Here is a 15,439-nt window from a genome sequence, read left to right as displayed (position 1 = left end):
AAATTTTTTTGGAACATTGTTCCAGGAAAACCAGCGATTGTTATAATATTATAACTTATTTCAATACACAAGGTCGTGATCGCATTTAAGATGTTAATTTTTACTTTTAGATTAACGTTTTCCATCTTCTGTGTGATCATTTCGGATCTTACGTTCCTTGATGACCATGGAACCATTGGCGTGGAGCAGGTCCATCTCTGTGTCTCCACGCCTGCACAAATGGACCTGCTTCACGCCAAAGATTCCTACGGTCGTCGAGGAATGCAAGATGTGAAGATGATCTCACAGAAGATCGAAACCGGTCATCTAAAACTAAAAAATAAACAACTTCAATAGGTTCGCGACTGTGTGTATTGAAATGTTATAACACTGATGAAAGCCTAGCAATTCGACATGCCAATTTTCTCCATTCGGCTTGGTGACAGCAGCGGTATCTCTCCAAAGCAGCGCCGGCCGCTGTAGACAAGCGGTTCTATGCGATTCAGTCCGGAACCGCGCTGCTGCTACGGTCACAGGTTCGATTCATGCCTCGGGCATGGATGTGTGTGATGTCCTTAGGTTAGTTAGGTTTAAGTAGTTCTAAGTTAGGAGACTGATGACCACAGATGTTAAGTCCCATAGAGCGTAGAGCCATTAGAAGTATCTCCAAAGTAGCCGCTAGCCGTTCCCTGGTGTGTGTGTGTGTGTGTGTGTGTGTGTGTGTGTGAGGAATGGTCGTCTGATTTTAGTTGTCACCTGACGCTCAAAGTGCAAATTTGCTACGTTATCGTGACAAATACTGTCTGCAGCCAACCGCCACAGTGCTTCGCTCATCACTCAACTCCTCTTTCGTGATTAAAATCAATGTTACACACATTTGAAAAACAGAAGGTGAAAAGGATGACCAGTATTACACTCTTATTAACGATTTTTTTTAAGTTAACAGACTTCGACAATCAGTGATGTAGGATGCACAAATGCCACGAAACTGACCATGTTCAGATTTTCGTCAGACCCTATGATTATCGAAGGTCAATTTTTATTTGTATAGGGAACACTGCTGATCACTTTCAGCTGTCTAGGAACCGAGATGATGTCGGTTTTGATTCACCTGAAGCAGTTATAAACACACGCCACCTCATATTATCTCCCTCAGCCATTTATTTATGCCGCCAATGGTTCCTAGTATTTTTCTATAGGTAACGGTAACACCATGCAGTGTTGGGACACGGACGTCCCAACGCTCAAAAATACGCATTACATTCTTGGGACATGTGTGTCCCATCAACTACGAAAGCGGTAAAGTCTTCGGTTCCGACAACACTTAGATAAAAACTCTGTAATTGACGTACGATATAGATCTCAACAGTGTCTCGAAATAACGAAAAAAGTCTATTCTGAATTTTAATATTTTATTTTTTGTTTCTCTCTCTCTCTCTCTCTCTCTCTCTCTCTCTCTCGAATTAGTAGGTTTTTCGCGTCCGCAACAGTTTTCCACTTGAGAAATGGCATGCACATTCCTTTCAGCACTGAAAATGGCGACACAGAGGGCGCTAACAACGCCAGGCTCCAATTGGTGTATTGGTGGCAAGAGCAGTCCTTCCCGCTACCTGTCAAATACCAGCTACTTTGAAGTGGACTATTGGATCGTTTGACTTCTGGTGGGACGGAGAAATCGTTGTAAGTGCCTATACGATTGCATCGCTGTGACTAATACAGCCTTTCAACGTAACTAATAACCAAGTATTAGTGGCAACGAACATCCCGCCCCAGCCGAGCCCGACTAACAGAAGCCGATAACACGCACGCCGTGCTGGCGCGGGCTTATTTCCAGATGCAGCGCAGACGCGTCATTGTTGCTATTTTTTCCGGCGGGACAATGCCTGCGGGCACAAAGGCAGCGCGCCCCCTCCTCCCGCTCCGCTGTTTTACGTGTGCGGCGCGAGATGACGGCTGTAGCGGTAGGTGTCCGCTTCGCAATAACACGGCCGCATTGTCTGGCGCTTTCTTCGCGCTGCACTTTTCGAGTTAAGACGTCAGTTGTGACTTTCACCGTGCTCTAGATATGCCCGTGCAGCTTCCATCGAGATTATCCAGAGAACGTGCACATCGTCAGAACTGGAGAAAAAGAGAGCGTGTAAAAAGAACACCACACAAGAGTTGAAACGAGAATTACTTCGACGCCACTGTGGACACGACACGAGATGTCCGATGCCAGAGGGGCACAGGGAGAGAAAGTGCCCTGTGCACATGTCCAAGACGAGTAGCGTAGCGGCAAACAGCAGCTGTCTTATTGGTCTGTGCTATGTGGACCGATGTTCGCAATTGAGACTCTAGCGTCCTCAACAGCTGACATGCCTAAAAGCTGCGGTGACTTTTTCTGGCGCGTGGATCCTACACTGAGGTGACGAAAGTTATGGAGTGGCGATACGTACAGATACAGAGGGCGATAGTATCGCGCACATGAGATATAAAAGGACAATGCATTGGTGGAGATGTCATTTGCACTCAAGTGAAAGGGTTTCCGAAGTGACTGCGGCCGCACAACGGGAATTAACAGACTCTGAACGCTGAATGGTAGTTGGAGTTAGACGCATGGGACATTCCATTTCGGAAATCGTTAGGAAATTCAGTATTCCGAGGGGCATAGTGTCAAGAATGAGCCGAGAATACCAAATTTCAAGCATTACCTCTCACCACAGACAACGCAGTGGCCGACATCCTGAGAGCAGTGGCCTTTGCGTAGAACTGTCAGTGCTCGCAGACAAGCAACACTGCGTAAAATAACTGCTGAAATCAATGTCGAACGTACCCGTTAGGACAGTGCGGCAAAATTTAACGTTAATGTGCTATGGCAGGAGACGAACGATACGAGTGCCTCCTCGGCTCGTGACCATATCGGTTGGTTCCTAGACGCCTGGAAAGTAAGTGACCTGGTCAGATGAATCCCGATTTCAGTTGTTAAGAGCTGATGGCAGGATTCCAGTGTGCAGAACCCACGAAACCATGATCCCAGGTTGTTAACAAGCCAACGTGCAAGATGGTGGTAGCTCCAAAATAGTGTGGCCTGTGTTTACATGGAATGAACCGTTAATTGACTGGAAAAGGTTATATTTGGCTACTTGGAGACCATTTGCTGCCATTCCTGGACTTCATATTCACAAACAATGTTGAAATTTTTATTGATGACAATGCGCCATGTCACTGGGCCATAACGGTTCGCGACTGGTTTGAAGAACATCCTCGGCAATTCGAGCTAATGATCTGGTCACTCACATCGCCCGACATGAATCCCACTGAACACTTATGAGATATGATAGCTCAAATGGCTCTGAGCACTATGGGACTTAACTTCTAAGGTCATCAGTCCCCTAGACTTAGAACTACTTAAACCTAACTAACCTAAGGACATCACACACATACATGCCCGATGCAGGATTCGAACCTGCGACCGTAGCGGTCGCGCGGATCCAGACTGAAGCGCCTAGAACCGCTCGGCCACTCAGGCCGGCCCAGGGACATAATGGAGATGTCTGTTCCAAAATCCTTCACCAGCAACTTTTTCACAGTTATAGACGGCTATAGAGGCAGAACGGCAGGGGACTCCCAACGACTTGTTGAGTTCATGCCACGTTGAGTTGATGCACTATGGCGGGCAAAAGGAGGGCCGGCACGATGTTAGGAGGTACCCCATGGCTTTTGTCACCTCACTGTGTATTGTGGAGTTAGCACCATATACCAGGATCATTTATACACCGTCTCATATGAGGGCCATCGAAAATTCCTGCCTTAATTTTTTCTGTATTTAGTCCAGGGACTTTTTGTAAATGCATGTAAAACGTGAACTATCCTCATCAAGGACATTCACATTCTGTTTCATAGAAGCAAGGATGTTATTTTTCCTTCCAAATAAGTTTAGTGAACATCACTTGTTTCTCTAGTACTCATGTTTTGCCCTAAAGCCACACTCTTGTCAACCAGTGATACTGTTTTTCCCCTCCTATTCCAAACTCACTGTGTTACCTTCTGGTCTAAGAAGAAAATTTACCGCATTTTTAAGTCCATGTAAATTACCCCTTCGTGTTCGTCATACGTAATGCTGTCGCAGACCTCTTCGTCTTTCATTTTGGTTGTATGAGCCAATTCATTTTCCATTGTGTACAGTTACACTTCAAACTAAGCCTGAAGCTATCAATAATCATGCGCCTATCTTCTGGACAACATTCGGAGAGAACCATTTTCGTTAGCTGCCCTTTGACATCCTGACAAAATTCAAGATATTATCTTGAGAAAGTTGGAGTAGCATTTTTTTCTCTGTTTCAGTATACTTTAATTTTTAATATACGATAAAGTAGATTTTCGTCACTCAGTCCGGATCGAAGTAGTACAAAGGTTCTTTTTGAAGGGTGAGGCCTCTGTAAGGTCACTTCAGTCGCTTTCGTTACAATGTTAAGGAACTGAAATGAAATTTGGTGTGGCTAGTGCCTCCCGTCGGGTAGACCGGTCACCTGGTGCAAGTCTTTTTAGGTGACGCTAGTTCGGCGACTTGCTCATCGATGGGGATGAGATGATGGTGAACACAACACCCAGACCCTGAGCGGAGAAAGTCTCCAACCCAGCGGGGAATCGATCCCGGGCCCCTTTGCATGGCATTCTGCCGCGCTGACCACTCAGCTATCGAGGCGGACAAGGAACTGATTTTCACTCATAATAACATCCTTGATATATGCTACGAGAAGTATCAAAAAGAGTAAAACTTTCCGTTAGAGACCTACAGGAGCTAATGAAACACTGGAACTTGTTCTACGTTTGCAAGAGGAACAGGATATTTTAGTACGCGTGCACTTGCTATAATTATTTCTATTAATTCCCTTAACATTCAGAATAAAAACAGCAAACAGAAAAGTGATTTTTAAGCTTTCTCAAAGCTAGTTTTCGTCCTTACAGCGGCATCAGATGAATACGATGAGTTACATGAAGCTGTAAATAAATGGTAGATCCTTCAGGAATTGATTACTGTCGAATCTAACATAATATCTTAACACATAAAAGGAAAAGTTATACGCTCATTCTAATGAAACCACGCGTAAAGCTCCATACATCCAAACGTAACAGCAGCAGGTACAACTGAGACGTTCACGTGGACGAGGCAACACAGAGTTCCAAAATCAGTCAAAAAATGGTTTAAATTCTGTTCATATACATTATTACCCATGACTTGAAGAAGCCTATCACTGAATGTCAAGCAAAGAATATTTTTACGTGTACAACATTCAAGATGACATCTACTTAAGAACTTTAAGTTAGGTTAAGTAAGGGGGATAATGTAATGAATCGCATGTATCAGTTTCTTCTGTGAATGCACCGCCTCAGGTAACTAGCAGTATCGCCTAAGTAACAATGAACATTGCAGAAAATCGATGAAAGAAATCAAGTCTACAGCCCTGACTTTTTTATAAATTGTACGTCAACTTAAGTTATCATCGTTAACATATCCGGCCTTAAAATGTTATCAGTTGCTAAAAGATGTAGAATTAAAGAGCTAAATTACTTAGTAGCCAGTCTTCTGAGAAATCGAAGGATTCTGCTAATTTTCGACGTAGACCGCATCGCTTGATTGATGGGGCCATTTGTTACTCGCGTTACAGAAAACAATACACATTTCGTTTGATGCAAACACCAACGGTAAAGCACTTTTCATAAACAGTGAGACCTGACAATCTAATGTTTGTAGCTCAATGTTATTTTTTGAAAGCCAAAAGTCTAGCGTTTTGAGGTGTAGGTAAATAATTAATTTTTTTTTCAATTGAACCTGTGTGTTAGTGTCACTAAATCACAGAGATTTTATTCTGCGTCATGTACAGAGATTGCAAAATCTGTTACCGTATATTCAAATACGTGATGTTTTTACCGTGTAAGCCCAAATTTTATTTTGGCTATTTTGATTAGTTCTGCACGTTTATCGGACAAGCTGTCAATAGCTTCCTTTTACATTCGTTATATTTACATGTAAGCTGCATACGAAGCTCAGCGTCATTTTTTGTCCTCTGCAAATTTTACAGAAAAAACTTAAGTGAAAATTACTGCACTGGAAACTACTGAGTAAAGGAAATTAAAAACGGGTCTGTATTTGCTTTGCTTAATTTTACAACAAGGAATACTTAATTAATAACTAGTAACAGTAGCAGTAAGGCAAAATTCACACGCGGTAAGTAGTTTGCTACCAAATTAGCTGACACAGTGTTTCAGACAATGGACTACAAAAGATAAGAAATGAAATCTCCGTGAATTCATTCTGAATTATGATTTTTGCTGTTTTCCCTCAATCACACCAGAGACGAATCCTTAAAAAAGACACCTAATGCTATCTCTCTCCTCTTCCATTATCCGCCTAGTAAAACGAGGAAACAAAATCATTTCTGAAGAGTGTACGCTGAATTTTGCTATTTGGCGGAACAGGGGTATGATGATGATGATGAGCGTTTGGCGTCATTGGCCGGGAGGCCCCTCGCGGGGCAGGTCCGGCCGCCATATCGCAGGTCTTATTACATTCGGCGCCACATTGGGCGACCTGCACGCCGGATGGGGATGAAATGATGATGAACACAACACAACACCCAGTCCCTGAGCGGAGAAAATCTCCGACCCAGCCGGGAATCGAACCCGGGCCCAGAGGACGGCAATCCGTCACGCTGACCACTCAGCTACTGGGGCGGACGGAACAGGAGTATAGAGGATCTGCATCTCACTCTTGACACGACGCGCCTCCAACCCTTTAGATGTGGATAACATGAAGAGAATATAATTAAAACTTGCGAACTGTCCGTCAGGAAGATTGGAATTTCAGTAAATCAACACATCTGCGAGAGAGAGCACTGCGCTAACATCGAGATATATCACTTCTCAACATGAAATACACCAAGATTCATGAAAATTACAAGCAGGAAGGACGAGGCAAACCTCGTTGGATATGTAAGACAAGGAGCGAATTTATGTCACTGAGGAACTGAACGCTTGTTAGAACGTTCAGATCGTTGTTTACAGTGCGAATGTTGAAAATCAGTATCATCTTGTGTCACTTTAAAGTGTAGTGGCTCAAATGGCTCTGAGCACTATGGGACTTAACTTCTAAGGTCATCAGTCCTCTAGAACTTAGTACTACTTAAACCTAACTAACATAAGGACATCACACACATCCATGCCCGAGGCAGGATTCGAACCTGCGACCGTAGTGGTCGTACGGTTTCAGACTGAAGCGCCTAGAACCGCTAGGCCACTCAGGCCGGCTAAAGTGTAGTACAACATTCAATAAAAGTTACTTGGTCTGTTGCAATAACACGGAAATTACTTTTTAATGTTACTTCGGGCTAATGAAATCACCTATAATATATCCATAACTTAATTGTCTTAAAATATCACTTACAAGCCGGCAAGAGTGGCCGAGCGGTTCTAGGCGCTTCAGTCTGGAACCGCGCCACCGTTACGGTCGCAGTTTCGAATCCTGCCTCGGGCATGGATGTGTGTGATGTCCTCAGGTTAGTTAGGTTTAAGTAGTTCTAAGTTCTAGGGGACTGATGACCTCAGATGTTAAGTCCCATAGTGCTCAGAGCCATTTGAACCATTTTATCACTTACAGTACTGAGCGAAGCTGAAGCAACGATCTTGTGTTCTAGCATCGATGTTCGAAGCCTGTTTTTGATAAACTTCAGTTCTGCAAATGACGTTTTCCCCACAGCTGTTAGTGATGAGAAGTGACAGGTATATTCTTTGACCGATCTCGATATTATGAAAACACGTTTGACATGTTTGTTTTCTTTTTTTAAGTTGGAGTTTATACACCCAGCTCTCCTGCTTAATTACTTACTCATTTCCCTCATCATTTTTCTGAATCTCATGTTAAAACGTCATTAACTGAAACATTTCATTTTCTAGTGTCCGTCTAAGTCATTATTATATGTTTCAAGTAAAACGTTAGCTCCTGCAATTATTTCTTCATATAACTTAAACTTTAGAGTGCGGGCCTCTAGGCCACAGCCTAGATAGCTTCCTCGTAAATGCGACCCTGAGTCAACGATTGGATAATAGGGCCGCATATGCTTCTTCCTCGCGCAACTGCATCTCGAAGAAGGGAGCAAGATTACGATTTAAAATGTCATCGGCGCCGAGGTCACTGAAATGGAGCGAAAGCTCAGACTGGGGGATGAGGGGGATGGAAATTTACCGTGTTCTTTAAAAGGATCCACCCCCGTTTTACCTTAAACGATTTAGGGAAACGGTGCAAAATCTAAATCCAGAGGGACAGGTGGGGATTTGGATCTTCTTCCTCCAAAGTGTAAGTCTATTGTCTTATGACTGTCGTGGACGTGTGTGGTTCTAAGATGAAGGTACCCCGGCTCATTTTGCACAGGTGCATCTGTCTTTCCCTGAAAGTTTGATAGGGTGATTTTACACTTACCAGGCTCCATTTCATCTCGTCGAGTCACGTGAAATGTCTTATTTATGAGGCGCCTGCGGACAATGAAGGGGATCTCATTATAATAATTTTATAATGATTTGTTCGAACAAGCCCGAAGCTACTGGAATGAGTACAACAGAACACCGTGCAAAGATTGGACGCATACATAAAACATGAGGGACCCAACCTCCACCTTTCACCAACTGCTGTGAATACAGAATCTCGTGACAGTTGTAAGAATAAACACAAATATTAAAAAAGCTATTTGCACGTGGATTCTTATCATCGTCAGCAGACGATGGTTGTATATGGAATTCTCTCATTTTCACTTACAATTTTCGACCCATTCGTCCCGCACAGGGATTCCGTATTTCAAATTGTTACGTATGGCATTCTCATCATACCTCAACCCTTGTATGATCATCACAGAAATACGATTTAGAATCGTGTTAATGCTACTGGAAAGGTTCATCTTAGCCAGAATGTTCTGTATATTGCTACTGTGTGTGTGTGTGTGTGTGTGTGTGTGTGTGTGTGTGTGTTTTGCCATGTGCAGAACAATGGTTCGGTTCTGTGGGACGGAGGAAAAGGATCACCTTTTACTAGCACTACTTCACCCACTCACACACCCTACAACCACCTGCCAAATATAACTTGCAATGACTCACTTTTAGCGTACAACAGAAGCCTACGATTTTAATAATAATCAAATATATTAAATGTTTTAATATAATAATAATAATAATAATAATAATAATAATAATAATAATAATAATATTGTCTGTTAACCTAGTGCTTAGTACAGCGCTTTAGCATAACGTCCCTCAAATTTTAATTTAGAGGAGCATTCTTCCGAAAATTTGAAAAGTACCAGAGTGATCTGAATTATAATGCCTCAGATATTACGTGAAAATTCTTAAGGCTTTTTAGGTAATGCAAATGCTATTAACATTCTAAATTTTAGTTCTTCACGTCTACACATTTACACCTCAGCATAGCCACCCTGGAGACGAACGTACATGTCTCAACGGGAGACCAGTTTGTTGATACCGTCACTGTAGAATGTTCGACAGTTTTTGACGGAGCCACATCCTCGCCTCGGCATGGACCGCTTCATCACTGTCAAAGTGAATTCCTCGAAGGAGTTATTTAAGTTTTGGAAACGTATGAAAATCGCATGGGGTCAAGTTCGGACTGTACGGAGGATGATCGATGACAGCGAAACCCAGACCTCGGATTGCTGCATATGTCGCAGCTTTCTTGTGTACTCGGGCATTGTTATGCTGATGGAGAGGGTGTCCCATGTGTAGAAGAACTCTTCGAATTCGAAACTCTATTACAGCAAGCTGTTTCTTACGCATCGCCGTAGTTTCGTTACACACAGCCATGCTACACGCTATAGTTCGGAGCCCCCCCGCCAGAGGCAGAGGGCAGCAAGTAATGTAGACATGAAGAATAATGATGTAGAATACTAATAACGTACGTTTTACTTAAAAAGCTTTAAGATTTTTCACATTAAAAATTCGGAGGCATTACTTTTCAGCACACCCATGCAATTGATTTAAGGACGATAACAGAACGAACAATCATAACTTTGACGATGTCATAATTTGCACAATACAAATTCGAACTGTGCACTCATCATTACCAGCATTTCATTAAGAGTTCCAAAATGGCTCTGAGGACTACGGGACTTAACTTCTGAGGTCATCAGTCCCCTAGAACTTAGAACTACTTAAACCTAACCAACCGAAGGACATCACACACATCTATGCCCGAGGCAGGATTCGAACCTGCGACCGTAGCGGTCGCTCGGTTCCAGACTGTAGCGCCTAGAACCGCTCGGCCACTCCGTCCGGCTGAAGTCCCTCTTGCTGCTACATTTTCCTTGGTGGAGATTCTTCCCTTTCTGCCGTCCCTTGCTCAACTTCCTGTAGTTCGCCAGTTATACCTGTGGACTTTCGAATCGTGTCGGATTTTATGTTAACAGCAGTGAATGTGCGGCATTACCTGACTATAGTACTGCTGGTCAGGCCGAAACCCCATCCACGTGGGCCATCTCTTACCCAAGCAAATATTATTGGGAGCTTATGTATGCACGCAACCCGTCCCCCCTTGCTTCAGCGACTACATATTGCCTTGGGAATGTCGTGGACGTCCCACTCGAGATCACACTGCGAGGGAAATGTCAGTCAATAAACACTGTCGGCAGCGTATCGTATCACATGACGGCGATAATTCGGCGTCTGCATTCCCCGCTTAAAGGTCACGAGTCGTGTCTCACGCTGCGGCGATGATATGGCTTCACAGACACTCGGTTAGAGAGCTTTGAACTTAATCATAATTTTTTCCCAAGTCACTCCAGAGGCTACTTAACTGGCCGGTATCTGAGTCAACAAGATAGGCGGTCAGGTGCCAGCCATCCTGTCCCAGTTGGTAGCTTGATATCCCGTGCTGCGGCGCAGGCTATAATCCACTTACTTCAGACACTCGGCAGCTTTATAGAAGCCCATTAGGATGCAGAGTGCTTTATGTGCTGTATGTACTTTAACGCGAGCAAATCCCATTTCCAATCCTTTCATCAGATTAGGGCCGAGGGTCGGGGACTCTAGGGTGCTTTTTAGGTGGTCTTCCACGAAATTTTAGACATTTATTGCGTGAGTCCCTGTTTTCTCGTTTAGATACTTTATCTGAATGTCTGTGGAATAATGGCAGCCCATTCTTCCTCAACAGCCGAAACCACAGCGAGTAGTGGGGGAGGAGGAAATTAGTATATAACGTCTCGTCGACAACGAGGTCATTAGAGACGGAGCACAAGCTCGGATTAGGGGAGGATGGAAAAGGAAATAGGCTGTATCTATCCAAAGGAAGCGCCCCTGCATTTGCCTGAAGTGATATACGGAAATCACGGAAAACATAAATCAGGATGGCCGGGCGCGGGTTTGTACAGTCGTCCCGCCGAATTTGAGTTTAGTGTGCTAACCAATGCACCACCTCGCTCGGTACAGAAAGTAATGTTGGATGCTGAGGTCTAGAACGAGGGCGACGTTCTGTCACCCCAAAGATGAACTCGGAACACTGGGCGACCAGTCCCTTTCAGGAATGCTGTTGTTCACAAACCTCTGCATCACAGATGCTGCTTAATGACAGGGTGCATTGTCAAGAGATGATACAAACAATCATCGTGTCCCAACTGTTCCTCTACTATACGCAGCACACAGTGCCGCTAATCGTGTTCGTATGCTTCTTCACGTTGCGTTTTCTTAAGTGCAATAATGGGGTGACATCACAACCAGGAAAAACACCCCCATACCGTAATAATGTCTCCTACGTACTTTGCTGTTGGCACTACACATGACAGCAGGCAACGTTGTCCAGACATTCACCAAAATCAAACCCTTCCATCAGATTGACACAGTTTACAAAGTGATTCATCACTCCAGGTTATCGTTTGCAGTCATCCACTGTCCACCGGCGCCGTTCCTTACACCAACTCAAGCGTCGCTTAGCGTTATCTACATAAATGAGTGGCAAACGCGGAGCTGCCTGATCACTGCACCCCACTCTTTTTAACTTCCTACCCTCAGCCACTGTGCTAGATGGACAGCTGTTACCACTTTGAAGCTCACGACTGATTCTTTCAGCTTGTTTCATGCGCTTTTTTACAACAACCTTCCGCAGTGCTAGATGGTTCATATCCGTTACTACATGGGTCTGCTTGGTCTTGGTTTAGCCGTGCTTGTCCCTTCACTTTTCTATTTCACAACCACATCACCATAGGTCGACTTGGACACCTACAGAAGAGCTGAAATGTCCGTGATGGATTTGTTACTCAGGTGACATCCAATGGCTAGTCCACGTTAGAGGGCTCTGAACTCTCCTAACCGAGTCATTCTTCTGTTATAACTTGTCTACTTACAACAAAATAATCCCCACCTTCTTTTATACCGGCGGATCCCCTTCTCGTGACATCTGATGGTCTTCTCCGCGTCACATAGAGATGACAGCATGCTTTTGATCACAGAGTGTACAGCAAGGCAGGAGGAGTTAATTTAAAATTCAGACTTTATTCTCTCAACAACACGTGTTTAGATTTCTTCTCTTTCTTTCAGTATCAATTTACGTAAGACCGACCCAGGTTGTAAGAAAAGTTACATCTACTCCGGAAAAGTAAATGTAAATAATTAACTAATCATATGTGTAATAAACATTTATAGATGATCCACCATGAACCTAAACCGGCTTGAAAAGGCAGATACACCAGTTTTTCGGACATGCTGCAACCTGAATTACGTTTTCCAGGGTATGACTGAAAGCTAATTGTCGTTTTCATTTATATCAGTTTTAGAAAATGTATATCGGAAAGAAAAGTAATATTACAATCGCATCTATTACAGAACTATTAATCTGATGTCTCGCGAGACAAAAATTTTGCTAAGGATCCTCGGCCGACGTTTACAAACAGAAGCTGAAAGAGGACTGAACGAAGAGAAGTTGTGGGTGAAGCAGTTGTACTTATTACAATAAATGGTGAAAAATAACTGAAGAAAGACAAGCGTGTATGTGTTATATTGGTGTATCTGGAAACGCGTTGACAGGCAAATAGACACAGCTATTGCAGGAGCTACACAAGATTTTCGTTGACTGTAAAGAAAAAGTTATTATGTAATTTACCTATGATGCAGTAAATAAAAGGAAGGACTGAAGAGATAATTATAATCAGTAGGGGTATGAGGCAAGGTTATTGGCTGTTACCGACCTCGTTATACATTTATGTAAGAAATATCTGTAAATAATTTAACCTTCCTGCCAGAGTGAGACTGCCTGCCAGAGTGAGACTGCCTGCCACAGTGAGACTGCCTGCCAGAGTGAGACAGCCTGCCAGAGTGAGACAGCCCGCCAGAGTGAGACTGCCCGCCAGAGTGAGACTGCCCGCCAGAGTGAGACTGCCCGCCAGAGTGAGACTGCCCGCCAGAGTGAGACTGCCCGCCAGAGTGAGACTGCCCGCCAGAGTGAGACTGCCCGCCAGAGTGAGACTGCCCGCCAGAGTGAGACTGCCCGCCAGAGTGAGACTGCCCGCCAGAGTGAGACTGCCCGCCAGAGTGAGACTGCCCGCCAGAGTGAGACTGCCCGCCAGAGTGAGACTGCCCGCCAGAGTGAGACTGCCCGCCAGAGTGAGACTGCCCGCCAGAGTGAGACTGCCCGCCAGAGTGAGACTGCCCGCCAGAGTGAGACTGCCCGCCAGAGTGAGACTGCCCGCCAGAGTGAGACTGCCCGCCAGAGTGAGACTGCCCGCCAGAGTGAGACTGCCCGCCAGAGTGAGACTGCCCGCCAGAGTGAGACTGCCCGCCAGAGTGAGACTGCCCGCCAGAGTGAGACTGCCCGCCAGAGTGAGACTGCCCGCCAGAGTGAGACTGCCCGCCAGAGTGAGACTGCCCGCCAGAGTGAGACTGCCCGCCAGAGTGAGACTGCCCGCCAGAGTGAGACTGCCCGCCAGAGTGAGACTGCCCGCCAGAGTGAGACTGCCCGCCAGAGTGAGACTGCCCGCCAGAGTGAGACTGCCCGCCAGAGTGAGACTGCCCGCCAGAGTGAGACTGCCCGCCAGAGTGAGACTGCCCGCCAGAGTGAGACTGCCCGCCAGAGTGAGACTGCCCGCCAGAGTGAGACTGCCCGCCAGAGTGAGACTGCCCGCCAGAGTGAGACTGCCCGCCAGAGTGAGACTGCCCGCCAGAGTGAGACTGCCCGCCAGAGTGAGACTGCCCGCCAGAGTGAGACTGCCCGCCAGAGTGAGACTGCCCGCCAGAGTGAGACTGCCCGCCAGAGTGAGACTGCCCGCCAGAGTGAGACTGCCCGCCAGAGTGAGACTGCCCGCCAGAGTGAGACTGCCCGCCAGAGTGAGACTGCCCGCCAGAGTGAGACTGCCCGCCAGAGTGAGACTGCCCGCCAGAGTGAGACTGCCTGCCAGAGTGAGACTGCCTGCCAGAGTGAGACTGCCTGCCAGAGTGAGACTGCCTGCCAGAGTGAGACTGCCTGCCAGAGTGAGACTGCCTGCCAGAGTGAGACTGCCTGCCAGAGTGAGACTGCCTGCCAGAGTGAGACTGCCTGCCAGAGTGAGACTGCCTGCCAGAGTGAGACTGCCTGCCAGAGTGAGACTGCCTGCCAGAGTGAGACTGCCTGCCAGAGTGAGACTGCCTGCCAGAGTGAGACTGCCTGCCAGAGTGAGACCGCCGCGCGGAGTAGCCGCGCGCTCTGAACCGTCTTTTCACGGTCCGCGCGGCTGCCACCGTTGGAGGTTCGAATCCTCTCGCGGGTATGATGTTTTTGTTGTCCTTAACGTAAGTTAATTTAAGTTAGATTAAGTAGTGTGTAAGCTTAGGGACCCACGATCTCAGCAGTTTGGTCCCATAAGGCCTTACTACAAATTTCCAGTATGGGACTCAAACCTGGGACCTTAGCCAATGGCGGGCAAATGCTTTACCGACTGAGCTGTCCAACTAAGACTCCCAACCAGCCCCCACAAATTTACTGCCGCCAGTGTCACTCTGGCAGGAAGTTGCAAAACACTGCACTCTCTGCTGCAGATTGAAATTTCTTTTAATAAATCGTTGGCGTTAAGGAAGTGAGTGGAAAGAAGACCAGGTATATAAGATTTTCCGATAATTACACTGTTAGTTGAAGATGAGCAGTCAGTCCGCAGCAGTTCGGAGGAAGTAAGGAGAATCTTTGAACAGTAAGCTATGAAGACAAATGTTAAAAGACAAAAGAAAGGGTGATAGGCAGGGTGGGAATGAAAATGAATGTCAGACTTTGGACAGAAATGGAGGAGCAGGAAAAGAGTTTTAAGTAGTAATGACATATAATAAGCAGCAGTATGAGATTCGAAGATGTGAAAACAAGAAAAACGATGGAAAAGGAAACATTTGATTTCCTTCTACATGGTTACTTTGCAATTCACACTTAAGTGCCTGCCAGAGGCTTCATCGAACCATTTTCATACTACTTCTC

At 45.4% G+C, this 15,439-nt stretch overlaps 1 protein-coding gene across 1 annotated transcript in view; it reads right to left on the bottom strand.

Moving 5' to 3' along the window:
* Positions 1-15,439, bottom strand: part of LOC126471116 (deoxyribonuclease CdiA-like) — a 49,468-nt gene that overhangs the window by 21,790 nt on the left and 12,239 nt on the right. Inside the window, exon 2 of the mRNA XM_050099198.1 lies at positions 13,317-14,608. Coding sequence (XP_049955155.1) covers positions 13,317-14,608 — 1,292 coding nt within the window. The remainder of the gene's footprint in view (positions 1-13,316; positions 14,609-15,439) is intronic.

Source organism: Schistocerca serialis, chromosome 3, assembly GCF_023864345.2.
Source record: "Schistocerca serialis cubense isolate TAMUIC-IGC-003099 chromosome 3, iqSchSeri2.2, whole genome shotgun sequence".
NCBI classification, from domain to species: domain Eukaryota; kingdom Metazoa; phylum Arthropoda; class Insecta; order Orthoptera; family Acrididae; genus Schistocerca; species Schistocerca serialis.
The sequence above is the reverse complement of the archived record's forward strand: the minus strand, read 5'-3'. Positions and strand labels throughout refer to the sequence as shown.